Source organism: Cucumis sativus, chromosome 1 (genome assembly GCF_000004075.3).
Source record: "Cucumis sativus cultivar 9930 chromosome 1, Cucumber_9930_V3, whole genome shotgun sequence".
In the NCBI taxonomy this organism is placed as follows: domain Eukaryota; kingdom Viridiplantae; phylum Streptophyta; class Magnoliopsida; order Cucurbitales; family Cucurbitaceae; genus Cucumis; species Cucumis sativus.
Window position 1 is genome coordinate 22,301,314 of NC_026655.2, and position 26,667 is coordinate 22,327,980.

The 26,667-nt window shown below is 32.7% G+C and overlaps 4 protein-coding genes and 2 long non-coding RNA genes across 10 annotated transcripts; 4 read left to right on the top strand and 2 right to left on the bottom strand.

Moving 5' to 3' along the window:
• Positions 1-1,389: 1,389 nt before the first annotated feature.
• LOC105436074 lies at positions 1,390-2,312 on the bottom strand. 2 transcript variants are annotated; one of them, XR_004217502.1, is made up of 2 exons: positions 1,927-2,312; positions 1,390-1,836 (listed from the first exon to the last, which is right to left on the bottom strand). It is a non-coding gene; the product is annotated as an uncharacterized LOC105436074 (long non-coding RNA). The 2 variants fall into 2 exon arrangements; XR_969985.2 differs by having other exon boundaries at positions 2,047-2,298.
• A 223-nt stretch (positions 2,313-2,535) lies between these two features.
• Positions 2,536-7,348, top strand: LOC101222845 (potassium transporter 1). 3 transcript variants are annotated; one of them, XM_031887491.1, is made up of 9 exons: positions 2,538-2,884; positions 3,987-4,227; positions 4,638-4,883; positions 5,105-5,155; positions 5,239-5,499; positions 5,580-5,632; positions 5,722-5,836; positions 5,915-6,169; positions 6,255-7,348. In XM_031887491.1, the coding sequence occupies exons 1-9, from the start codon at positions 2,834-2,836 to the stop codon at positions 7,238-7,240; spliced, it is 2,259 nt and encodes a 752-aa protein (XP_031743351.1). In that variant the 5' UTR covers positions 2,538-2,833; the 3' UTR covers positions 7,241-7,348. The 3 variants fall into 3 exon arrangements, with proteins under 3 accessions (XP_031743354.1, XP_031743351.1, XP_031743350.1); XM_031887490.1 differs by having other exon boundaries at positions 2,539-2,884; positions 3,984-4,227; XM_031887494.1 differs by lacking the exon at positions 5,915-6,169 and having other exon boundaries at positions 2,536-2,884; positions 3,984-4,227.
• A 124-nt stretch (positions 7,349-7,472) lies between these two features.
• Positions 7,473-11,199, top strand: LOC101207348 (pyruvate decarboxylase 1). The gene is made up of 6 exons (XM_004145200.3): positions 7,473-8,660; positions 8,752-8,915; positions 9,557-10,207; positions 10,376-10,493; positions 10,642-10,830; positions 10,936-11,199. Exons 1-6 carry the CDS (start codon positions 8,151-8,153, stop codon positions 11,104-11,106), a joined length of 1,803 nt encoding a protein of 600 aa, XP_004145248.1. The 5' UTR covers positions 7,473-8,150; the 3' UTR covers positions 11,107-11,199.
• Positions 11,200-14,240: 3,041 nt separating this feature from the next.
• Positions 14,241-17,156, top strand: LOC101221663 (protein CHUP1, chloroplastic). Of its 2 annotated transcripts, none has more exons than XM_011660393.2 (5): positions 14,241-14,899; positions 15,640-15,956; positions 16,062-16,173; positions 16,734-16,865; positions 16,944-17,156. In XM_011660393.2, exons 1-5 carry the CDS (start codon positions 14,333-14,335, stop codon positions 16,965-16,967), a joined length of 1,152 nt encoding a protein of 383 aa, XP_011658695.1. In that variant the 5' UTR covers positions 14,241-14,332; the 3' UTR covers positions 16,968-17,156. The 2 variants fall into 2 exon arrangements, with proteins under 2 accessions (XP_011658695.1, XP_011658693.1); XM_011660391.2 differs by having other exon boundaries at positions 14,243-14,899; positions 16,937-17,156.
• Positions 17,157-17,846: 690 nt separating this feature from the next.
• LOC101207596 lies at positions 17,847-18,457 on the bottom strand. Its single transcript, XR_969988.2, has 2 exons — positions 18,216-18,457; positions 17,847-18,107 (listed from the first exon to the last, which is right to left on the bottom strand). It is a non-coding gene; the product is annotated as an uncharacterized LOC101207596 (long non-coding RNA).
• Positions 18,458-24,447: 5,990 nt separating this feature from the next.
• On the top strand, positions 24,448-25,492 carry LOC101223051 (RING-H2 finger protein ATL63). The gene has a single exon (XM_004145263.3). The coding sequence runs from the start codon at positions 24,610-24,612 to the stop codon at positions 25,345-25,347; it is 738 nt and encodes a 245-aa protein (XP_004145311.1). The 5' UTR covers positions 24,448-24,609; the 3' UTR covers positions 25,348-25,492.
• The last annotated feature ends 1,175 nt before the right edge of the window (positions 25,493-26,667 follow it).

Below are 26,667 nucleotides of genomic sequence, written 5' to 3' on the forward strand. Positions count from 1 at the left end.
AATTATTTCAATTCTTCGAGAAGACTAGTTAATATAAACTTGATTACAAAATTCACTTTTGACACAAATCATAGACGTGAGGTGTGTGTGGAATAAAAAATAGCTAAGCACATTTTCATTCAACTGAGCGAATTACCAAGCCTTTAAAGTTAATGCACAGTTGAAATTTGTCTTAAAGATTGTTACACTGATTATCAAATTGTTAAGAAAATTATTATTACAATAAACAAAAAATCATACGTAAATATAGATCTAAGTCCAATGAATTCACGTTGTCTCCTTAAAACAAATTTACTCACCCTTAGTGCTTGAGTATTTAGGGTAATTGTCTTTCAAAACAGAACATATCACCTTTGTTCTAACTGTAGCACCCCGTATAGAAAATCAACGAACGAAACCTTGTGAAACTACCGAACATCAAGATTGTGAATATGAAGAGAAATCCGCATATAGAAGACAAAGAATTATAATGTAAATCTTCTCTCAACCAAAATAACTTATTTTTAGACTTACTCGTAGCCATTCAAAAAATCATATCTTTTAGTTATTAACAATTTTCATGAAATGATGCTCCATATACAAAGAGTTATAAATAATAACCATTTATTCCAACAACACTCAAATCCAAAACAAAATAGGACTACACCTACAAAATAAAGATTTTCTTTCCTCAAATAGTTCTTGCATCATACACAATAATTGAGCGGTTAATAAAGAAAAAAGAGTAGAAAGAGATGAAAATGATTAAACAATCAACAAAACGCCAAATAATATCATATAGGGATAAGAACATAAAGAAAATGATAAAGCCAAATAATTTCATATAAGGATAAGAATACGAAGACAATTATGATGTCAAATAATAATATCATAAGGATAAAAATATTGTAACTAAAATTGTCTATTTTTCTATATGATCCTATATTTGGGGCACTGAAAAGAGAGTGAATGGATGCTGAAGCTTGCAAAAAACAAAGGCATATCAGTTATGAAGCTTCATTCATAATTGCTGCATAATATATCACATCATTCTCCCTTTCCTTTTTCCTTTTATATGAAAAACAAACTTCCATCTTTCTTACTTCTTTGGCCCTACCAATCTCTAGAAGTTCGCACCTGCTAATGACTTTCTATAACTAAACAAAGCTTTAGGGTTTACTCAATTCAAGCCTCAGTATCATCAGGAGTTCTCCATTATTTGGGAGAATGAATCAAAGTTATCCTACTCATTTTGAACAATCTTATCTATAAGAACCATTAACATAACATAATTAAACCAACAAAAACGCAAATGGATAAAACCAAGCCTCCCTAATGAGGTGGAGGAGAATCAAATTCTCAACACATATAACCAGCTTGGCACTGCAAATTTATGGAGAAGAGGGAGAATTGGATGCCAATTTGTGGATTTGATTAGATGATTTGCAGAACATTCCAATGGAAGAGGATTAAACTAGAAAGTGAACTTTAAAATAAAACATGAAAGAAGAGAAGAAGTAGAATTACAAAAACTTAGAGGTAGAAGCTTGAACACGGCCCAATGATCAAATAGCTTAATCTATAAGTTTGAGAGATGTTATTTTCTTAAGTGGGCAAGCTAAAAATGACTTAAATTATCAACCCCAACCACCATATTCAACACTCACACTCTTTCTGCTAAAACAATGGGGGTAAATTCAGTCAAGCATTACCGCAAACATATTATGGGCTGAAACAGAACAGCCAATTGAGAAGTCATATTCTAATTACCTTCTAACAACCATATCTTCGATTGTTCCATTTCTCCCACCGTACCACGTCTTCTACTCCCAAGTACACTGCATCATAGATTGAAATCTGAAAGGAACAATAGAGAAGAATTATACACTATTAGGTATAACATCAGTGTCACTAATTTAGAAATCTGTTATGAAAATCTAAGGCGACCCCAGTTGGATTAAATGCTAGGGCTGGCAGATCGAAAGCTCGTTAGTAGTCAATCTTGTACGGAGGATAAGGATAATGAAATCGTCGGCCATGGGAGTGTAATGGAAGAAAAAGACTTACACCTCCTCCTTCTTCTTCTTCTATGTTGATGATTTTGATTGAATTGATTTGGGTATCCGTCGTTTCAAATTGTCTTTCTTTGAATCGCTTTCGTGTAATCAGAGAATGTTGAAAGCTTATCGGTTTGGTCTATGCTGTTTCAGCAATGATTGTAAGGCCTTTTCTCTTCAGTTCTTCCAAAAACAAAAACAGTATACCTCTTTTGGTAAATTTCTATCATTTTTTTGGGATTTGGTCAAAACTAAATAGTAATAGTAATAGAAACCCTTTTTGTTGTTTTTATTTTGTTTTGGCCTACAAAACTTTATTTATTTTGTGTTTGGTCCCTTCAATTGGGGTGATTTAAACTGGATCAAAATCCCAAATATGATTTCTTTTTATAATTTTTGAGAAATTATTCTAAAGGTAAAAACTTTTTAAAAATATTTATATATATAGCAAAATATCACATATGTTTTAGTATATTTTGTAATATTTGAAAATAACATCACTGTTGGTTTGAATAGAGTGAAAAAATATTTGGAAAGAAAGCTGAGGAATGAAAGAGACCAACAACTATATCATTATCCATGAGCTTGCAATTACTTTCAAATGATTTTAAGTATAAAAAATATTTTTGGAAAAAGGGAAAAAAAATCAAAGACTTATTATTATTTGGTTGTTTGACGATGGCAAAGATTATGCTTTATTTGGTTGGTTTGAGGGAGGAGGGTCATGTAGAAGCTCAGTCACTTAACACACCTTTTTTTTCTCTCTTTGCTTTTTCTCTATTCAGTATTCAGCAGCCATGAACAACCCATCACAGGAAAGTGTTGAAACTGAAGGCATCTCTCCAAAGGTATTCTTAATTCTTGTCTTCTTTCTTCTAATTTCTTCAAAAATTCTATATGGGTTCTTATTTCTGTTTTCTCCCACAGAGTTGAGAGATTTCTGGTGCTGTGTCATTCTGTTGTTTTATAAACTTTATATGGGAGCTGGGTTTCCTTTTGAGTTTGAATGAAATGCATTATTCATTTTCTTAGACATTTATACTTCATTCTACTTGGTGGGTTTTGATTCTTTGAAATTCTCTCTGTCAGCAAGAAATTTGAGATGTTTTTTTGTTATGTGATCCGTTTGGTGGAGTTTTTATGTTTGAGACCCTTGATGGAAACATGGGTTTGTTTTAAGGTGCTTGTACCTCATATCCATCTGTTTAATTAATCAAAACAGGTAGAAGAGAAGCTTTTTCGTTGCTTTTGATTGTGTTCTTGAGTGTCTTTGTTCTCAAAATAAGTGTTTGTTTATCAAAATTAGTTCTATCTTAATAATGATAATACTTTGTTGTTTGGTGAAAAGATGGACCTTGATCCATTGGCTGTGTACAGATATTTAAATTTATTAAAATCACTTTTTTTATAGTAAAAATATCCGTGTGAAACATACTTTTAATCATTCAAAATTAATGTGAATGGTTTGAAAACGGCGCTCAATTAATTTTGAATTGTTGGAGCCATCTTTTGGAGTTTATTTTGAAACGACTCAAGTGATTTTAAGAATTTCAAAATCCCTCTCAAACATCTCCTTAGTGTCATTGGCAGACGCCGAACGCGACACAAAAACATGGTGCCATGGAGGAACGGACATTTTCAATTCTTCCTTGCTTGAACAAGAATTAGCGAAGTGATTAGTGAACGATGTGTTTAGAGAGAAGTAACTGAGAGATATTTAGTGTAAAGAGTAATAGAGAGAAAATATTGTTTCATGAGAAATCAAAATATTTAAACTAGAAGGACTTGTATAAACACTTATCTCAATTCCTTCAGATTGTTGATGCATTTACACCTGTTATATTTTCAGATATATCCTTTTCCAATTTCATTTAAAATTTTAGGTTGGAATATCTCTGTTTATGATCATTGTAGCCAGCAATATGTGTTTAATATGTTTCTCATCAGAAGGTGAAGAATGGTTCGTACAGAAGTGTGCTTATGTTGGCTTATCAAAGTTTAGGAGTTGTTTATGGGGACCTCAGCACCTCCCCTCTTTATGTCTACAAAACTACCTTCTCTGGGAAATTGAGTCTCCATGAGAATGATGAAGAAATTTATGGGGTTCTATCCTTTATCTTCTGGACATTTACTCTCATTGCTCTCTTCAAATACGTTTTCATTGTCATGTCAGCCGATGATAACGGTGAAGGTAATGCTTTTCATCTTATCCAATAAAATAGATAGCCTTAAGCTTATTTGTTCGTTAAAGATTTAAAGACAGTCTCACACATCACATTGATTAGAAGAAATACCTTTCTTTTCTTTTGCTGTATCTAGTTTTTTCAGTTCATCCTAACCTCACAGCAGAAAAAATTCAAAATATTAAGGACAATGTCTTAACTTGCAAAAGGATCATCTGGGCTCAGGTCCAAATTGATAATACCGTACGATTATGGAGATATGATTATTAGTCCTAACGTTAACTTCTCTTTTGAGCTTAATTTTCAATAAAGATTTTGGAATTCTGTGATTTATAAAGGATTGAATAGCTTGAAGCCCAATATGTCGATGGGAAAAGAGGCAAAGCTGATTATTTCATTCCATTTGCTTGTGATGCAGGGGGTACCTTTGCATTGTACTCTCTTCTTTGCCGTCATGCTAGATTATGCATTCTGCCGAATCAAGAGCCTATCGATGATCAATTATCTGCATATGACATTAAGGGGATCTCGGAGACAAGGTCGAGTGCTGCTCTGAAGTCCTTTTTTCGACTGCATCCATCTTTTCGAAGAGGTTTTTTGTTGTTTGTTCTCTTTGGAACCTGCATGGCTATTGGTGATGGAGTGCTCACTCCTGCAATATCAGGTCAGGTCCCTACATTTTACCTTTTCCTTTTCAATTCAGTAGCTTAGATCATTCTAGTATTTCAATATGTATTACTTTTTTGCCACTGCTCGTTCTATGATGTCGGAATTTGAATTACATTAGTAGCTAAGCTAAGATTAACCTTGAATCTTTTAAAATGGCTACATAAAAACTTGCATTTTCATAATCATATAATGATTTATAAATATTTATCCTTTCAGTTCTTTCAGCAGTCTCGGGAGTCAAACATAAGATCACTGGACTCCATGATAGTAAGCTACATCATTTCTCTATAGTTGATTTCCATATTTATCAAAATAATTAAAACATGCCAAAATTTGTTTCCCCTTTTCAGACTATATTGTTTTAATCTCATGCGTCCTCTTGGTTGGACTGTTCTCCCTCCAGCATCGTGGAACACACAAAGTTGCTTTCATGTTTGCTCCAATCATTACGGCGTGGCTTGTCTGTATTAGCGTTATTGGAATGTATAATATCATCAAATGGAACCCAAGTATATATCACGCACTCTCTCCCGTTTATATGCTAAAATTCCTTCGAAGCACAGGTGTTGAAGGTTGGATTTCATTAGGCGGAGTCGTTCTCTCAATTACAGGTACTTGTACATCTCGAATCATATGCTTTCTCTCGTCTCTTAAACATCGGGAGCGAGATGCTTATGGGATATTGTCATAGGTGTGGAGGCAATGTTTGCTGATTTAGGCCATTTCTCTTCACTTTCAATCAAGGTAACCGCAGCTGCTGTGGTTTATAATAAGCAAACTCATTATGATCTTAATGTACTTGAAAGTTGAAATCTTCCAAATTTAAATCACAGATTGCCTTCACACTTTTTGTATATCCCTCCTTGATACTCGCTTATTTGGGTGAGGCTGCATTCCTCTCTAAACACCATGAAGATATTCAGAGAAGCTTCTACAGAGCAATACCTGGTAAGAAGTTAGTAATACTGAGAGATCATATATTTATATCTCTGTCTCAATATGACATTACATTATTTGTCAATGTAGAAGCTGTGTTTTGGCCGGTGTTTGTCGTGGCCACTTTTGCTTCTGTCATAGGAAGTCAGGCTGTGATTTCGGCTACATTCTCCCTTGTAAACCAGTGTTGTGCTCTGAATTGTTTCCCTCATGTGAAAACTATGCACACCTCAAACCAGATATATGGGCAGATTTATATCCCAGAAGTTAATTGGATGTTAATGTGCCTTTGTTTAGCTGTGACAATTGGCTTGAGAGACACAAGCATGATAGGCCATGCATATGGTACCAAGTCTTAGCATTTATCGTTTGTGGTCTTAAATATTCAATCGCATGATAAAAGAATCTGATTGTTTTTATGGGTTTGTAGGGCTGGCAGTCACCTTTGTCATGTTTGTCTCAACTTGCTTGATGACACTTGTGATTATAATTGTTTGGAAGCTGAGGTTGATCAATGCTATAGCGTTTTTGATGTTTTTCGGGTCGATCGAACTTCTTTACATCTCTGCATCAATCATCAAAGTTCATGAAGGTGGTTGGATCCCTCTCGTGCTTTCTACAATCTTTATGTGTTCGATGTATGCATGGTACTATGGAACGATGAAGAAACACGAATACGACGATGAGAACAAAGTGTCAATGAATAGGATTCTTTCTTCGGGGCCTAGTCTCGGCATAGTGCGTGTGCCTGGAATTGGACTCATATACACTAATCTGGTTGCTGGTGTTCCTGCTGTTTTTGGTCACTTTGTAACCACTTTGCCAGCATTTCATCAAGTGCTTGTATTCGTTTGTATAAAATATGTTCAAGTTCCCCATATCAATGAAGAAGATCGTTTGCTTGTCACGAGGGTGGGTCCAAAAGAATGCAGCATGTTTCGGTGCATTGTCCGATACGGTTACAGAGATTTACTGCAAGAAAACTACAATTTCGAGAACAGATTAGTGTTTTCTTTAGTGCATTATGTAGAAACAGAAGATCAGTTTTGGAAGAAACCAATGACAGAAGTGTCTAGAGGGTGTGAAAATTCAAAAGAACCTTGTGAATATGAATTACCATTGGAGCAAGCTTTTAGAAGCTCAAACAAATATCAAGCAATGGATACCGCAGACGATGATCGGGGAAAGTCTATACATAATGAGGAAGCAATGGAAATATTGAGAGGAAAAGAATCAGGAATCACGTACATCTTTGGACATTGCTCGGTCAAGGCCAAGAAATCATCTTCCATCTTCAAGAAGTTAGCCATTGATATTATATATGCTTTCTTGAACCAGAATTGTAGAGAGCAAGAGGTTTTACTAAATGTGCCTCACACTTCTCTATTGGAAGTTGGGATGGTATATTATGTATAGAAAATAAGCTTAGAAGCTTCATCCCATGTTTCAATGTGAACACGTAACTACTTACATCTAAAAGTTTAACAGGAAAGGAAATTATAGTTTCAAATTCTTTCAACCCTACCTGAATATTTTACACTTGTAAAGCGCATGGAATATTGTAGTTCAGTTCACACACACATATAAAAGAATGGTTAGACTTTAAAAGGTGAGAAGAGTCTATATATTGGTTTGGCCCTTTGGCTATCTTGAGTTAAGCTAGCTTTGGTTGGACTTGGACATTTTAATAATAATATAAGAAACTAACTATTACAAATAAAAGAGTCTCTATAATCTTAGAAGGTAAATTCGTTACGATTCTCACCATATATCAGATAGCTAGTTAGTATAAATAAACACTAAAGTAAAAAATACACCTCAAGTTTGACATCACATCCCATTCATCCTCTCTCAAGACAAGTTTTCAACACAGCATTATATTTAAATGCTGTCGGACTACTAACATTATAATGAAATATTTTCTATACTAGTGTTGTATATATATATAATTTCTTTTTGAAGCAAGAAACATATGGACATTATCAAGAACAAATGTCCCAATGTACAGAAAAAAACAACCAATTCAAAATTAGGAAGATTTAGCAATGGTTGTAGTTACCAAGAGGCATTGGGAGCCATGCATGTAAATGTAGTTGGAATTTAAATTTGAAATTCTATTCTTGTAGTTTATAGCCACACACTTGCGTATTCCCAATAAAACATGGAGGAATTGGTCTTTCCCAATCAAACAAAAGGCACTATTATTTCTCCTACAAAATGCCCTTAATTATATATAACAGTCTCCTTCCCCTTCATATATAGATCCATCTTTCTGATCTCCCCCATATCAAACCAACTTAATTTTGATCACTTTGATCTCCAACTTATGGATGTCGTCGTTGAAGCTCTTGATTCGTGCAAGCCGTTCAACAACGACATAGCTTCGTTGCCTCAAAATGGTTCTCTCACCCCGCCCTCCGTCACCGTTTCCTCAGACGCTACGCTTGGTCGCCACCTTGCTCGACGCCTTGTCCAAATAGGGGTCAGTGATGTATTCTCTGTCCCTGGTGACTTCAACCTAACCCTACTCGACCATCTCATTGCCGAGCCTGGGCTCACCAACATTGGTTGCTGCAATGAGCTCAACGCTGGCTATGCGGCTGATGGCTACGCAAGGCGTCGTGGGGTCGGTGCATGTGTTGTCACATTCACTGTTGGAGGGCTAAGTGTGTTGAACGCCATTGCTGGTGCTTATAGTGAAAATTTACCTGTGATTTGTATTGTTGGTGGCCCAAATACTAATGATTATGGAACCAGTAGGATTCTTCATCACACTATTGGATTGTCTGATTTTAGTCAAGAACTTAGATGCTTTCAAACTGTGACATGTTTTCAGGTTAGTTAATTTATATTATGTAAGCTATATTAGATATTGTCCGTTGATGACAATAATGATAATGGTGATAATGACGATGATGGATATATAGGGTGTGATAAACAATATAGAAGAAGCACATGCTCAAATTGACAAAGCAATATCAACAGCACTTATTGAAAGCAAACCTGTTTATATCAGCATCAGTTGCAACTTACCTGGTGTCCCTCATTCAACTTTCTCTAGAGAGCCAATCCCATTTGCTATTTCTCCAAGGTAAACTAACCTTTTACTTTCTAAACCCGAATTACTTATGGCATGTTCATAACTAATTTCCAAATAGTTAAAATCATGATATGAAAATTGTATTTACAAGGGTATAATTAAATATTTGAATTGATTTTATATATGAGACATTAAATATATGAATCCTATTATTAATTAAATTGTATATTAATTTTCAAACTTATGCATGTTTTGGCCAACGAAGAATTTATAACTTATGTCTAATAAGTTCCTAACTTTAAAATGTTGTCACTCAACAACCTTAATGTTGTGTTCAGTCTAAGTGATCATCTTTAATATATTCAAATTTTGTTAAAAAATACTAACTGAATTTAATAGATGAAGAATAAACTTTAGTCTAATGTGATCCTAACTTTTAACTTTGTGTATATTAAGCTTGCTTTAAATGTATGTCATACATATACTTGAGATCATAATAAATTTAAAACTATACGCATATAGATAAAATTGATAGTTCAACGACTCAATATTCAATTAGACACAGATTCACTACAAGTTCATAGACGGAATAGGAGCACGTAGTTGCAAGTTCAAGACTACGTTATAATTTAACCTAATACAGGTTAAGCAATATAAACATTTATACATTTCTTCCTGTCTATCTGTATTAGGATGAGCAACAAGATGGGGTTAGAAGCCGCGGTAGAAGCCACAGTGTCGTTCCTCGACAAGGCAGTGAAGCCGGTGATGGTTGGTGGGCCAAAGCTTCGAGTGGCCAAGGCCTGTGATGCATTAGTCGAGCTAGCCGATGCCTGCGGTTACGCACTTGCCGTGATGCCTTCGGCAAAAGGCTTGGTCCCGGAATACCACTCCCACTTTATCGGAACTTACTGGGGAGCAGTCGGGACTGCCTTTTGCGGCGAGATCGTGGAATCAGCCGATGCATATCTATTTGCAGGCCCGATCTTCAATGACTACAGCTCGGTCGGCTACTCCCTCCTTTTGAAAAAAGAGAAAGCCATCATTGTGGAGCCTGATCGTGTGATGATAGCCAATGGCCCAACATTTGGTTGTATTTTAATGAAGGATTTTCTTAAAGAACTTGCAAAAAGATTGAAGAAAAATACAACAGCTTACGAGAATTACCATCGGATCTATGTGCCCGACGGCCAGCCATTGAAATGCAAGCCCCATGAGCCGTTGAGAGTCAACATTATGTTTCAGCACATACAGAAGATGTTGTCAGAGGAGACAGCGGTGATTGCCGAGACCGGAGACTCGTGGTTCAACTGCCAGAAGTTGAAGCTGCCCAAAGGATGCGGGTAAGTAGTGGACGTTCGAGAAATTATTCAAGAAGACTAATAGAATGTCAGTAATTCAACGAGCTTACATATATGCATGCATATATGGTATATCATATATGATTGAGAAAGAAAATGGTAATTCATTAAGAAGTGGTTTGTGGATTTGACTATATATATATATTGCAGATATGAATTTCAAATGCAATATGGTTCGATTGGTTGGTCTGTGGGTGCGACGTTGGGGTATGCTCAATCGGTGCCGAGTAAGCGTGTAATTGCATGCATTGGTGATGGAAGCTTCCAGGTTTAGTTTCTAAATCTTTTATTCGCATATTTTATAGTTTTTGTTCTAAAACATTTATTTAGAGAAATTGTTTGAATGAATAAAAGGATTAATTAGATGGTTAAATGTGTGATCCCCTTTTTAATTGGCATTTACTTTGGGTATTTAGGTCACAGCACAAGATGTATCAACCATGATTAGGTGTCAACAAAAGACCATAATCTTCTTGATCAACAATGGAGGTTATACTATCGAAGTCGAAATTCACGACGGACCATATAATGTTATCAAGAATTGGAACTACACTGCCTTAATCGATGCAATCCACAATGATGAAGGCAATTGTTGGACTACAAAGGTAACTCATATTTACAATAATTTTAGTTCCTCCAACAACTTTTAAGCTCTATATTTAATTTAGGTCCTAAACTTTTCAATTGTTTTCATATCCTTTGGTAATTAGGTGCGCACTGAAGAAGAGCTTATTGAAGCAATCAATACCGCAACAGAGAAGAAGAGTGATTCTTTGTGCTTTATTGAAGTTATTGTTCATAAAGATGATACAAGTAAAGAGTTGCTAGAATGGGGATCAAGAGTTTGTGCGGCAAATAGTCGTGCTCCGAATCCCCAATGAATAATAAGCCCAAATAATAATATGAACTAATTCTTTGTTGAAGAATTTAAATAATAATGGATTGAAACCATATACATAAGTGAATTTGAATGAGTTTTTGCTTTTGTGTTTTGAAGAGTTTACTCATTCAATTTATTCGAAAAAAATAGTAAATTTTTTTTTCTTTTTTTAATAGTGAAGTTTATCACGTCATGAAAGTATAACATATGACATCAAACTATATGCATTATATTTATTTGTATGAAATCTTCTTTTTTATGTTGTGCTAAAGAGCTTAAGGAAAGTATCATTACAACATGATACATCCAATTACAAACTCAAGATCACATATAACAAAATCATGATCACTTATTTGATAAGTATTTAATTCAATAATTTAGTATATTGTGTGAGGCATTTTGTTTTATTAATGGGACATACTAGAATTAAATGTAACACCACCCACCAATAAGATTTGGTTTGATTTTCTTGGTTTGAACTTTCATACTTTTCACATAACCCTCCAACAATTTTTTCTTCTTTGAAAATAAAGCTTCAACATTTAATGATGATGAGCTTTCCCTTAATTGATGGGGAAATCAAACCAAAGACCCCAAAAAATGGCATTTTTAATGCCCCATGTGCTCTCCAATAAAGCAAATTAAACCAACTCCCTCTACATGCAACCAATATTTATGCTCAACTACAGCTCCTTCTAATAACCCATCACATTAAATTACTTAATTATATGATGCCATCCCTCTAAATAAATCTTTTCTTTTCTGTTCATAACCATTCAATTATTATAAATTGCAATAGTATCAACTCTTATCATATAGTTTGAACTATGCATTTTCTTTTCCTTCCAAGATTCTTTCCATCCTTCAACCTAAAAAACGAGTCGTAATATTAAGTAAACACTAATACTTTACTCTAGAAACATTACACCATTATCGAAAAGATAAACCTAGATTAAGTAGACTTACTACTCTTTTTATCAACGTTTAATGAAACAAAAGATTTGCATATCACTTTAAAATAATTTGTAGTTTGTAAGATTATACATATGCATGACATAAGAATTAATAAATGATATGAGGTAAAATATTTTTGAGTTTTTGTAAATAAAGTACATATCTTTATATAGAAGTTGATATGTGAGGGAAAGATAATGGCATTTTCATAACACTTTTGAACTTGATAATATTTAACTATTTTGAGAAGAAAAAAAAAGGGGGGTTGAATAATTAAGGAAAAGGTGGATTAATTATTTATGGTGAAATGTAATTATCCCAAATCTCATTTTCTTTTACATTAATATTTCAGTGTCAAGAACTTTAATTAATTAAGCGACATTCAAACTTTGTTATCTTACTTTCTTCTTTTTCACCTTTGCTTAAAAAATAAATAAATAAATGTTGAGAAATAATATTCAATTTTAGATACCAATTGCCTCAAAACATCACCTCCAAAACCGACCAAATCTCAATATATATATTTTTTGACTTTTGTGTCAAACTTGTGAAAAGGGTCACCTCTAAAACAACACAACCAAGTTTATATATTATTACCTTTTTATCTCAATTAAAATTCATATACATATGTGTGTGTATATATATGTATGCCATAAAAATGTTAATCTTAGTAATTTTACTTGTTTGGGGCGGTTAACGAATGAGTGGGTTTGGCATCAAATCTCGAATGATATATTTGTCTCATATAAATTTGTGATTCTTGGTAAACTAGTAGATGATGTTTGAGTAAAGAAGTAGAAGTAAAGTTGCGTACTATTTCACTCTTTATTTAGTTGGAAGAATTTGAGAGTTCGTGACTAGTTAAAAAATGTCTATAAGATTTACGACTTCACAACTCTACCTTTTTTTTTTCTCTCTTATGGCTAAATATATACTTACAACTATCTTTAGCAAGGTTTTTCATAAAACGTTATTCCTTTAGAAAAATTGTAAGCATCCACACCACATCCGTCAACAAATGTGATGAAAGATATGTTAGACTTGAGGGAGGGAGTTGAGTAATTTTAAGGTAAATGATAAAGGATAGGTTAAAATGTTATAAATGTTGTACCTAACTTAAACATATCTTGTTAAAGACAACCATCACTATTATGGCATGCCATAAAGGGTAGGGAACTTGTCACCTACAATGTTCATATGCATTATTTCAAAACTTCTCAAAATCACAGTTTTTCTTTTTAATGAATCTCTTATTTCTAAATTTGAGTTAAATCATCTATTTGTGAAATTAGATAATTTATTTTGACATTTGATAAAAAAAAAAAATGCTTATTTTGTTCGAGATATAAATTTTACCACACATTTTTTTCTATAACTTACCCTCTTGATAAACAAAATCAAAGTTTAGAAACAAATTAACCAAAAAATATGTATAAAAAAACACTCTTAAATGTGGATATCTATTAGATTTTTTTGTCTTTTAAAAGAGATGCCTATTAAAGTTTGAGCTACCTTAGCTCCATTCTTCATTTTAGAGTAGATTAAACTACCAGCTTTTAACTTTGAAATTTTTGGGTTAAAAATCAACCTACCTCAAGTATCATAGTGTTTGCAAGAATATAAATAAATAAATAAATTTCTTTTCAATGTAATATTTAGTATTATACTTTCGTTATAATATCGACATTTTCGTTGATTCCACATTTTTATAGAACATTGATATAAAAATGGATCAATATTTCGTTAACATTGTAACAAAAATCTAAAGGTATTGTAATATGAAGCAATTATAAAGATAATATTTAAGTGTATAGCAACAAAATTTTCAAAATTCAAATATAACAAAGTTTATTCATTAGTAGTAGACGTCTAGCTGTTTATTAGTGATGGAAATTATATTATATTTGTAAATGTTTTCAAATGTTACTAAATATGCTAATATTTTGATATTAGTCACCGTCCTGAAATACATGAAATATAGAAGATAAATGTCGTTCAACGTGTATTTCTATTAAACTTTTTTTTTTCTTTTTTTGCTAATGGTGACATATTGTAAAACATTTTACTAAAGTTTAGTACATGGGAATACAAATTTTTCACTTTTTTTTTTTTTTTTTTTTTTTTTTTTTTTTTGCATATATGCGATTCTTACATTTTAAGCAAGAAGATGAAATTGAAATAAATTAAATGAGCCCAAAAAATAAAGCAAACTACAACAGTTTGGCTTCTCCATTAGCCCATTTATTAAAAATTAACTAAAAAAACAAAGGAGAATGCCAAAGGAAGAAGATGAAGTATTAGCTATGGAGATCAATTGCTTGAAAAAAGAATTGGAAATTTCTCTACAAAAATCAATTTTTCTCGAAAAAGAAAATCAAGAACTCAGACAGGAACTGAATCGATTGCGATCCCAAATTCAGTCATTCAAAGCTCAAAACAATGAGAGAAAATCCATTCTCTGGAAGAAATTTCATAGCTCCATCGACATTTCCGTAGCCGGAGCTGACTCGCCGCCGCTAAGCCCTGCCACGGTGGCGGGTGATAAACGGGAGTCGACCAAATCGCCGAAACAGAGTAGTTGGGATGATGTGAAAGAGAGTCATAGAATGACGGGGGTACCGGCATCGCCACCGCCACCGCCACCGCCGCCACTTCCGACGAAACTGCTCGGAGGATCAAAGGCAGTGCGGCGTGTTCCGGAAGTGTTGGAGTTGTATCGTACACTGACGAAAAGAGATGCACAGAAGGAAAATAAAGTGGCACACGGCGGAGCTCCGGCTGTGGCGTTCACTAAAAACATGATCGGCGAAATTGAAAACCGATCTGCCTATCTCTCGGCGGTATGTATTTATAATTAACAGATTTTTATGGGGTGGTGGCGTTCAAAAACTTTAAAAATAAAATTTAAAATGTTACTAAATTGAATTTTATATTCGACAGAGTTCTAAACCTTTTAATTTACTCTGTTAATAGAAATGAAATTTTATAACCTTTCCAGGTTGAACTCAAATTTAAATATTTTATAAGTTTACACTTCAAATTTAAGAGTTTTTCGATTTTTCTTATAGTATGTGTGGATAGAAGAATTAAATTATAATATCCAAATTGATATTACATAACATCCATTAAGCTAGGTTTATCTTAATTCAAATTCACTCGAGTTAGAGACTTTAGAATTTTTCTCTAAGGTAATCACTTTTTTCTTTTAAATTACGTGTTTGTTCGATTATACTACAAATAATTAAAATTTTGTTGAATATATAAAATTGAGAGGAAAGCTAATTAAATTAAATTAAAAAGTTCAAAAACCTCTCTTAGTTTGATGGTACTAGATTTAAAATCATCGAGGCAAAAAAGAAAAACTATGGTTTCACAGACATAAACTTGAATCTATGAAACTTAGGTAGAAGTCATACAAGGTAATGAAAGTTAGTCTCTTTGATTAGTTACTCCCATGTTAGTAACTCTAAAAAAACCTTCGAATTAGAAGACTCAGTTGAAATATTTTCATTTAAAATTTTAAAAGATAAAAAATCAAAGGTTGGATTGTCTAAAAAACTAGAGATGGAACACATGGCAGATAAAATCCGAGGTAGAAACACATGGAGATTTTGTGAATTGGTTGATCAAAGAAGTAGAAACGATAGCACCAAGAGACATATCAGAGGTGGAAAGGTTCGTGAAGTGGCTTGATGGGAAGTTGGCATCATTGGTGGACGAGAGAGCAGTGCTAAAGTACTTCCCACGGTGGCCAGAGGCAAAAGCAGATGCACTACGGGAGGCAGCATTCAGCTACCGAGACCTGAAGGGCTTAGAGAGCAAAGTGTGTATGTTTAGAGACAATCCAAAGGAAGAGATGAATGTTGTGTTGAAGAGAGCTCAAGCATTGCAAGACAGGCGAGAATGTACAATCAATTTGTTGTTTGTTGTGCAATGTTTCTGTTTTGGTAAGTTGATTTGAATGATGAACTTATGAGAATTTTGTTGTTTTAAAATGTGCAGGGTGGAGCAGAGTGTGAGTAATATGGAGAGGACGAGGGAGTTCAATTGTAGGAAGTATCAAGCTTTTCAAATTCCCTGCCAATGGATGTTCGATTCCGCTTTGCCTACTCAGGTATCCAACATTAACACATTATATAACACTAATTATCATTTCATTGGATCGAAATCGATTTTCTAACATCTTACAATCTATGCTTGCAGTACTAAACGTAAATTCTATGAGATGTACAAGTCAAATCTATATATAATTAATCAATTAATTTAAAATTTTGAACCTACAAAGCTCAGCAATCTAGACATCAAGTTAAGGGGAAAACGAATTTCAGGGTTATAATCTTAAAACAGATTCGGCGAAACATTTTACAAAACTTTTTTAAGATTAAGAAACACAAATGAAATTGAAATCAATTTTCAATCGACTGTGTCTCAGGACAAGAACCAGGTTGATAGTGAGTTTTAACCACAAAAACTAGTTGAATTTTCTTGGATTATAATCTAATAGTCAAGTTTCAGAATCACATTAAAATAACTAATAATAATATGCTTAGACAAAAATAACTACAAACTATACGTGAACATTCATTGCACACACCAAAAGGAAAACCAAAACATCTTGAATCATCAAGAAAATGAGAAGAATAAAAAGCCCTAACTCAGTCTCTTGGATTGCAGATAAAGATGAGCACATTGAGGCTGGCGAAGGAATACATGATAAGGATAACAAGAGAACTACAATCAACCGAGACCCCACAAAGAGAAAACCTTTTCCTCCAAGGGGCTCGATTTGCGTACAGGGTTCATCAGGTAAACCAGAACGATTCACTAATACAAACACATTGCTTTGACAATGACTAACCAATCATAATCCTTTTTAGTATGCAGGTGGTTTCGATTCAGAGACTATAGAGGCTTTTGAAGGACTGAAGAAAGCTGGGCTGAGTAGTCAAAGAAAATAGGCTCGAACGTAAATTATAGGGAATGAATATTGTCGTCTGTTGCCAACTCAAATGCAGAGTACATTCAACTAGATGATGTAACACAACTGCTTGAACGGAATTTTATATATATAATCAAATCCTATTGCATCTTGTACAACCCATAGCAAGAAAATGGCATATCAGCATAACTTGACTTTGTTCTATTAAAATTTAGTAATTAACTAGATATAACACCAGGAGGAACGTCCTAAGAATATATGAAGGGCGAAGCTTTCAATAAAACAATGTTTCTTGATTGGACGACGTTAGAGAACTTATCCCAACAGTCTAAAACCCCATATTCCACCACTAAGATTTCTAATTGGGCAAGGTTTCCTTTCTCAAAAAAGAAGCAAAACTAGAAAGAGTCAACTCGATGTTCCAACAAAATCACAAAAGAAAATAGAACACTCATGAACAAGAACAGTGTTATAATCAAAATGCAGAGCAATGCAACACCCGATCACTGAGAAAGGGAGACCCATCGAAACGGCCTACTCAGGGCATGTTGGCCAATCAGACTAATACTACTCATAGACATTAAATCATAGTTAGGTGGCCACCGGACTGAACTCTTTATAAAGTCTAAGATTTTTATTCACAACTAGGAACCCATGAAGGCTCATACAGCCCCATATACTAACTACACTAGTAAGTTCAAGAACTTTCAAAAGATGAGCAATGGCTCATCTTTGAAGAGAGTAGAAAAAGCTAAGTGATTGTGTTCATTCAAGAAGGCAAAAGCTAATTAATTAATTAATTAGATTATTGCGAGAGAAATTAATGAATTGATGCTTCAGCATGGCCATCATTAGAACAAATATATAGCATATAAAAATCAGTAGATAAAAACTGTAAGGCTGGAAAACAAGTTCTGGATTCAAGACAACAAAATGTATCGATCATAAAACAATTTAAAAACAACACAAGTTACGCATGAGAAAAATAAAACTAAACAGTAACCAAAACCCTAGGTTGGAAACCACCCCTCAGAAAACGGCCACTACTTCGATCTCTGCCTCATCTTTCGGCGCTTTCTCTTCAACCTCCTCATTCTCTTCTTCTTCCACTGCCAGAAAACGAAAAAACCAAAACGTTAGAGCCAATGAAGCATCTAGAAAAAGATGACAAAGCGGAAAACGAGCTGAATCTATGGATGAATCTTGACAACAATTACCTTAGCTCTCATGGCGACGATGCAAAAAAAGTCCGAGTGCTCTCTGTCAGGTGAGCGTCGATGAACGGCGGAAGAAGAAATATAAAGATAGTAAAATCAACCTGAGAAATGAGATGAAGCAGTATTTATATATAAACCCTAAATCTAATTGGGCCTAAAGTAGCAAACGGATTGAAGAATTCGGCCCATTAGGAGTTGATTGAATGCATAAGATGATATTCACTATAGAGATATTTAGACGATTTATAATAAAAGTTTGGTACTAAGTTGGACAAATTATAAGTTTAAATCTCATTTTATTCACAAAACTTCAAAAATATAAGATAAAAAAATTTATTCTTCAATCCGTTTGATGATTGTTATTGTTTGAATTTTCTACTCGTTTTTTCCTTAATTTAAAGAAACGAATCTACGTAAGCGTCAAGTATGTGCGACCATGTAAATTTGTCTCGTTTCTCTTTTTCTTTAGTTTATAGTAAAACAAATGTGATTAGTTGTTTTTTTCATTTATGTCATTGTATTCAGTTCCATGTCTTGTTAACTTTTAAGACACTAATATTGTTCCAAGTCTTAAGTTTGTATTTTCTTACTTAACTATTTATAAGTGTTAGCTTTATTTAATCATTCAAAGCTATCTATAAAATGCAAATAAGAGTGTTCACATGAGATTTTGAATAAATGTATTTCGTATAATTGAACGTTGTCTATTGATTGATATAACAAATACAATCTCTAATATTTACTCATTTGATTATTTCTCTCGAATGAAGGTTAAAACTTAGAACTTCTTGATCTTCGATCTTCAGGATGTTGTAGTTGCAAGTCAACTAAGCTTTGATCTTCTAGAATCCAAGAAAAGTTTAATCTTCCAAGTTTTCAATCTTTCAGAAGATGTCGATCTCGAGCTTGATAAAAACTTGCACGTTTTGAGAGCTTTTAGCTTTTGTACTTTAGAGCTTGAATTCTTCATTTAACCAAAGATCTTCCCAAATGAATTGAAATGTCTCTATTTATAGAAAATTTCCCTGGGCTTGGATCTATTTGCTTGTTGGACTTGAGTCCATTTTGCTTAGTGGGCTTGGTTTGAACCCATTTGCTTGTTGGATTTGAGTTTGGGCTTATTTGCTTAGCGAACTTGGGCCCATTACTTCTTTGACCCAATTTTTACATCGGGAGCACTTGAATTAGGTTGGATACGAGAAAACTTGACTACCAAAACTCATTTAAATTATGAATATCATCATTTTAGCGTGATGACGTGACACGACTTAATTGACCAAAATTTTTTGTTCAACAAAGAGGTTAATTCAATAGACATCGAAGTGTTTGAACCTCTCTTCCTCTAATTATTGTACTAAAAAAAATTGTTCATAAAATACATCCATGAAATAATAATAAATACACTAAACTTCATTCGTCATCTAGAGACCACTAAGCAAAACCAATGCTCAATGACGAATTTATTTAGGTCCATGTACCCATGCAATCGGTGATTTTATCCATTTAATTTATATATTTTATTTTTCATAATAAGTGAAGGATGAAAAATATACATGTGTAAGTTGACAAAAAATTTTATTCAATAATGTTGCTCACAGAATTACTTAAGAAATAAGGATTATATGTATTTAGATACATTGAAAAATGTTAATACACAAAATGATTGACTTACGTAGAACGGATATTCACGATACTTTTTATCACAAAGAACAAATATTCTTCTTTGATGGATATAATATCATGAGATATCTAGTTTAGTTTATTGTGTATGAAAAACTTAGCTTACCTCTCGTGGAAGTTGTCGTAACACATTTATATAAAATCTCTTAATAATTATATTATTTATGAAATTTGGTGAAGAATTAAAAGCATACCAAATTCAAATAATAAAGAGTTATTTATACATTACAAATATTACTCTATAAATTAAAATATTCCAAACAAATGTGATATAATAATCTTATAAAATATTTGTGAAAGAAGTGTATAAAAATTAACCATATTTGTCTCTAAAATAAATGTATCCCCTGAGTTAAGATTTTACTATATATGTACAAGTCCCATCATTTGAATAGATAACAAAGGTTTAAAATGCAGTAGAGTTTTTTAGAAAAGACTTGAGATGAAAGTTTTGCCTAAACTTATTAATAAAACATAAATGGATGGATTTATCTATAAAATGTCTTATATGAAAGACTAAATACATCATTAAGCACTCACATGATAAAATAGATATAAAATTTACCCTAATGATTAAGATTAACATGCAACGCCTAGACTACATGAATTAGTATTGATTAGAAATTACCTTTGTAACTTTTGAATTAAACGACTACTTCTCGTTCACTAACTTCAACCACTAGCAATAGTCACACCAATTATCCTCCGAACAAAGAACCAAGTTGTGAGATCTGATGGGTGAAGGAATCGAGAAAGAAAGTTGAGATAAAGAGAAAGGTGGAACTGGAAGTTGAAATAACTTTTTTTTAATGGTTGAAAATTGTAATTTTGTTTGGTGGAAAAACTCTTTCAAAAGAAAATAACTTTTTAAATTAACCAAAAAGCCTTTCATAATTTAAAAAATTTTCCTTAAATAACCTAATTACATGCAACTATATATTGCATGTAATTAGTTCATCCAATTTCAAACACCTCATTTTTTTTACTTATGATTAGTAGAATTATTGATCATTGTATTTTTTCTTAAAGAAATTATTGGGGGTCATTACCAAGTTTAAGTTTATTCTACGAGTTTTGAAACCTTAATTTATTAAATTTAAGATTATAGTATTCAATTTTTCAATACAACTTTATGGAATAATATAATTACAAACTACGAATACGAATTGTAGGACATAAATTTCAACAATTTCAACAATATGACAACTCATTTGCTTAATGTGAAAAATATATCATTTAATCTCAAGAAAAGAAGGAAAAACTTTAGTCCCTCGAAAACCATAAGTTCAAAAAAAACAAGTGTACCTATATATTTTTACAAGTTATACATTGACTTATGATAGTCTATGAAGTGGATTTTAATAACTACTAACTTTAGATCATGATGAAATATCCCAATGATTTATGATACTCGTCAAGAATGTTCTTTTCTAATACTCTATCAGTATATCACATACACATATTATATTTGTCAGCCTAATCGATTTGGAGTTGGAGAAGCTTCATAAGAGTAGAGTAGGCTTCATTGGGGGCTTTGATATAAACACTAGTCCACCAAGTAAAACTTCTCAACTCAAAGCCATGTCTCAAGCAGACTTTGAAAGCTTCCTGGGCCTTTTACTTTTTTTGAGGGTGAATAATCTTCTATTTCAAATAGGTTGAGTGATCTTATCATTGTACTTTGAGGAATAATTACATATGTATTGCTCTCTAATGTCACGAAGGAAAGAAAGAAGGTGATGTCATTTGTCGTGATGATTCAAGAAATTTCTTACTGAAAAGACGATTGTGAATGATTATTAACAAATGTGTTACGAATAATGAGTGTAAACATGTTGTTGTATTCAATTTGGTTTTTTGGACAACATGATTATAAAAAAATATATGAATAACTTCTCTTATTTTCTTGGCTAGGAACTATATTGAGTAATTTTTGGTTTAGTATTGTTCCTCTCTCTATTATTGTTTGTTAGCTACAAAATGAATGCATATGCGTGAGAAGAGGGGAAAAAAGACGTATATATTTATGAGTTTAGGTAATTGCTTAATTGAAATAAATAGTCAAACTTCAATAATTCAACATACACAACCCTACAATTTAATTAATTAGCTTCAAAAGAAAAAATAGAAAGAAAAAAAAGTTGGTAGACTCACTCACATGGGACCCATCTATATATATGGAAACAACAAAAGTATATTAGAATAAGCCAAATGAAAATAATCTTTCCCATTTTCCCCTCTTCCTATGCAACATTAATCTAACAATTTAAAAGCATATGTTAAATTTATAAATCATTCAAGAAAAGAAAAACGCACACACATGAACCATACTCGTTGAAGTTCCTGTTCTTACCTTTTTTTTTCTCAATTTATGATTATTACGGGTATATTTATGTGTTATAATAAAATCAAAATGCATTCAAGTAAATTAATTAAATTTAAGGTGTAGAACTAAAAGGAATGTTTTGAGATCATTGTTCGCATGAGATTTTCGGAGAAATTTGATTCGTGGAATTAAACTTAAGTTGATGTTGAATTTTTATTGATTTGATGCGACGTGGTTTGATCTATAGAATTTGATCCTCTAATTTTCTCTCGATTGAATGTTTATGTTTGATTTGAGGAAGCGGAGCACGTGATGTTGTTGTTGAAAGAAAATTTGTATCTTCAAATGAGCTTTAATCTTCGAGGGAAAATCGACTTCAAAAGTTAGGAAGTTTTCTAGTTAGGAGAAGTCTTCTAGCTCTTACTTGTAAAAGTTGGAGTTTTGGAAGAAATGTTATCTTCAAAGGAGTTGGAGTATTCAAGGACGGTCGCTTTTATAGCTCTTGAAAGAATTCTTTATACCTTCCAGAATAAAATATTTCCAATTTTTGTGAGGTGAACTCTTCTATTTATAGAGTTATCTGGTGGGCTTTATAGACTTGAGCATGGTTGACCCATGAGCTCAACCATCGATTTAAGTCATTATAACATGTGACGATGAAAACATGTGATATTATCATAATTTGCCCATTTATGTTTTTAATTTTAACTTGGGATACATGTCAATTTTTTAATTAATCTCAAATTTAATTATATATATATACATTTTATCATTAATTTCATAAAGAATGTGACAATTTATTATTGGTCTATAATTTTTCTATTCAACAATCACTAGTACTCCACACCATGTATCTTTCTTTGTTTTTTATCCATCCTTAGAGATACATAATAATTTATGTATACTAATCTTAACAACAAAAACCCTATAAGAAATTTTCTAAACATATTTTAAATTAAACTCCAAAAGTTAAAATGAAAATGTTCAAACTTTAGTGATAAAATGGAAATCAACTCATATCCATATATGAATATTTTTACATAAAAAATGTCTTTTTTTTTTGTTTAAATTTAGTCCCTAGTTACACACTTTATATTTAATTTCAATTTAGTAAATTTGTTTAATTTTGATACTTACAGTTTTAACTCCAATTTTTCTCAGTTAATATTCACTTTGAATTAATGAATATTCACATTAATTTTGCTACTATCTTTCACTCACTTCAAAAAAGGAAAAATTAATTAAAAAAATTTACTTCGTAATTACCATGTAACACTTTTAAGAAGTAGCAAAATGTATGAATACGATTCACTTCAAAAAGAAAATCAAAATAAATTTGTATTATTAAATGAAAGCATTAATTAAAAAAGTGAAGATCGATCACCGGCGCCGCCACCGATTTGCCGTCGCCTTCACGAGACCTCCATTTCCGCCACTTTTGTCTCTTATTATATATATGTATTTCTTGGAATTAGGGCTTTTTGCTTTGACTTACCTTCTTCTCTAAGGCCTAAAAGTAGAGAGAGAGAGATGAGTGAGTTGTACACGCAATAGTAATAGAAAGCAAACAAATCAATCAAATTTCTCTCTATAATTTCAATTATTCATCTAATAATTCTCAAATATTGATTCCTTTCATTATTGTAATTAATGCTTCTACATTAGAAAAATTACACCCCATTCAATGTAATTAAATGAGCCTTAAAATATGCTCTAAATAATAGTAATGATTAAAATATGTTAATATTTTAGATTAAATTCTTATGCCAAATAAACTTTTTTATGTTGTGTTTAGATACAAAATTTAAAACTCAATTCAAATGTTAATTAATAACATCATTAATGTGAAATAGGAAGTTATGAATAATAGTTGCATAAAACTATATTGTTGTTGATTGATTTAAGTGTAACATCATGATAAGTTTGATGTTATGCATGTAGTTATAACAACATTTCCTAATTTAGAAGTTTATGATTAATTATAAGAATCCTTTGTCATTTAGAGATATAGTTTGTGGACATTCAAGTTGCTATTAATGGTTTTTGTTGAATTATTTACCAAAAAGTAAAATGTAATGTAATATTTGAAGGGGCATTTGGAGAGGAAGTTGATTATTAAAAAAATCAATTTGTTTGGGGGTATAATATATATATATATATAATTAGGAAATTAGGAAATTAGGAAATTAGGAAATTAGTTGAGATATAAAGTAAATGTTACGTTACCAAAAAACGGAGAGCCCATTTGGGTTCACGGAGAAAAAGATTCGTTGCATTCTCATAATAAATAAACTAAACACTCTCTCAACTCTTCTTCTACCTCCTTCCTCCGGCCACTGCCTACCGCGGCTCCTTCTCTGCAACTTTCTCAACCTTCCACCACCAACAATGACACCCACTAATTCCACTTCACTCACCCAATTCGCTCAAACCATTTTCTCCTACAACAGTAACATCATGCTCGCCGCTCTCATTTCTCTTCTCTTAGTCGTCCTCTTCGTCCTTCTCCTCCACGCTTACGCCAATTGCTTCTTCCCTCACCCTCGCCACCACCGCCGTACCTCTGTCACCGTCTCCTACGTCCTTGCTCCCCCTCGTCTCTCGCGTTTCGATTCCGTTCCCTTTGATTTAGGTTCCGCTCCGTCCAACTCCAAAGGCCTGGATCCGTCTGTTATCTCTGCCATTCCTCTGTTCGTCTACGAATCTGAGGAGAAGAAATGTGCGGCGGCGGCAGCGGCGATGGAGTGCGTGATTTGCCTCAGTGAATTCGAAGAACGAGAACTTGGACGACGGCTGCCCAAATGTAGGCATGGGTTTCATCTGGAGTGTATTGATATGTGGTTGAATTCTCACGCGAATTGTCCTGTTTGTAGAGAGCCGGTGATTGGCGAGGCTGTTGATTGTTCCGATGCGGTGGAATCAGGCGAGGGAGAAATCGGAAGGGAGACTGTGAATGAGGGGCAAAGCGTTCAATTTAACTCTGATTCCTCCTCCTCTTCTACTTCTTCGGTTGACCCACCGCCATTGATGTCGTCGATTGGAGCGTCATTGATTCGAATATTGAGTAGAAACAGATCAGACGGAAGGATTTTCCCGTCCTCCAATGGCGAAGAATTGGGTGTTTGAATTATGGAAGAAGCATCGCGCCATTTTTGTACAGATTTTCAAGAAATTAAAAATCCCTCTCCTTCCTTTAGTATTAGACTAGTCTCTCATAAAGTATAGTTTCATCCACAAGAAGCAAAATTAGTTTTCTTTTCTTTTCTTTTTAGCTAGGATTCATTTTTCTTCTCTCTTTTCTAAAGTAATTTATATTTTGCATGTTACCTTCATCTTACAAAGTATAAAATAAATTAGGATGGAAATTTTGATGAAAATTTTCAAGAAGTAGATTTAGTTAGTTCTAAACAAAAAAATTCATAATCAGATATCAAAGTATGACCAAATTGAAAGCATCTCTTTTTGTTACTATAAATGCTAAATCAAATACTTAAGAGATTAATCAACATTTTCACTAAATCTAAGCATAAAAATTAAAAATATGACTAGTGTGAATATAATTATACATTATAAACAGTTTATTTATTCATTAATATATTTTAGTTAATTCTTTATATATTTTCTAGAAATATTTACAAATCAGCTTTTTGTGTGCATGTTTATAAAGTTCCTTTTATTGGAGTTATTTCTAAAAGAAAGTCTTTGACCAAGTAAAATGTTACTTTTAACACTGAAATTAAAAAAAGAAAAACAATAGTATTAAGTAAAAAGAGAGATAGATTTATTGAGAAATGGAAATGTATGACATAGAACCTCTAAAACTTGAGAATGGAGAATTTCCAATTCGTTGAATTTACTACTCCAAATGTTTCTAATTTGTCTCTCTCCTTTTAGGGATTGATAACTTTAACAAATATTTTTGGTCCATTTTAAAATTGAACTTTTCAAACCTCTTAACTTCTAACTCCAAATAAACAAGCATACGTCAACATTGGATAAAGTGAGAAAGAATTAATTAATGAGAAACAGTGTGATTGGAAATATTGGAGTATGAAGAGAGAGAGAGAGAGAGAGAGAGAGAGAGAGAGAGAGAGAATGGAAATATAAATTTATTAGTTCCATGTTTTGTGGTCAATGTTTCCAGCTTAATGCGGTGTCGTTTATAGGGCATAGTCAAAGTGACTTTTCATATTTCATATAAATTTATTTGACTTGGCAGTGTGACCATAAGCATAAAAGGATCCATAGCCTAAGCTGCCCCTAAATTTAGGAAATTCCTTATTTTTCTTATTACATTTTTAATCTCTCAACTTTATTTTATTTTTTCCTTTCAATAATTAAATAATAAACTAAACTGTATTTGATTCCTCTGTCATTCTGATTCTGATTTCTTTTATGTTTAATCTAATTAATTAATGTAGAAATTATGTGGGAAATAATTTATGC

Coding starts and splice junctions, on each gene's coding strand:
- LOC101222845 (XM_031887490.1), top strand. CDS start 2,834: ATGAACAACCCATCACAGGAAAGTGTTGAAACTGAAGGCATCTCTCCA. Junction 5,156..5,238: donor GATCACTGGACTCCATGATA/GTAAGCTACATC, acceptor TCCCCTTTTCAG/ACTATATTGTTTTAATCTCA. Junction 5,633..5,721: donor TCTCTTCACTTTCAATCAAG/GTAACCGCAGCT, acceptor TTTAAATCACAG/ATTGCCTTCACACTTTTTGT.
- LOC101207348 (XM_004145200.3), top strand. CDS start 8,151: ATGGATGTCGTCGTTGAAGCTCTTGATTCGTGCAAGCCGTTCAACAAC. Junction 10,208..10,375: donor AAGCTGCCCAAAGGATGCGG/GTAAGTAGTGGA, acceptor TATATATTGCAG/ATATGAATTTCAAATGCAAT. Junction 10,831..10,935: donor GCAATTGTTGGACTACAAAG/GTAACTCATATT, acceptor TTTGGTAATTAG/GTGCGCACTGAAGAAGAGCT.
- LOC101221663 (XM_011660391.2), top strand. CDS start 14,333: ATGCCAAAGGAAGAAGATGAAGTATTAGCTATGGAGATCAATTGCTTG. Junction 15,957..16,061: donor GCTCAAGCATTGCAAGACAG/GCGAGAATGTAC, acceptor TAAAATGTGCAG/GGTGGAGCAGAGTGTGAGTA. Junction 16,174..16,733: donor ATTCCGCTTTGCCTACTCAG/GTATCCAACATT, acceptor CTTGGATTGCAG/ATAAAGATGAGCACATTGAG.
- LOC101223051 (XM_004145263.3), top strand. CDS start 24,610: ATGACACCCACTAATTCCACTTCACTCACCCAATTCGCTCAAACCATT.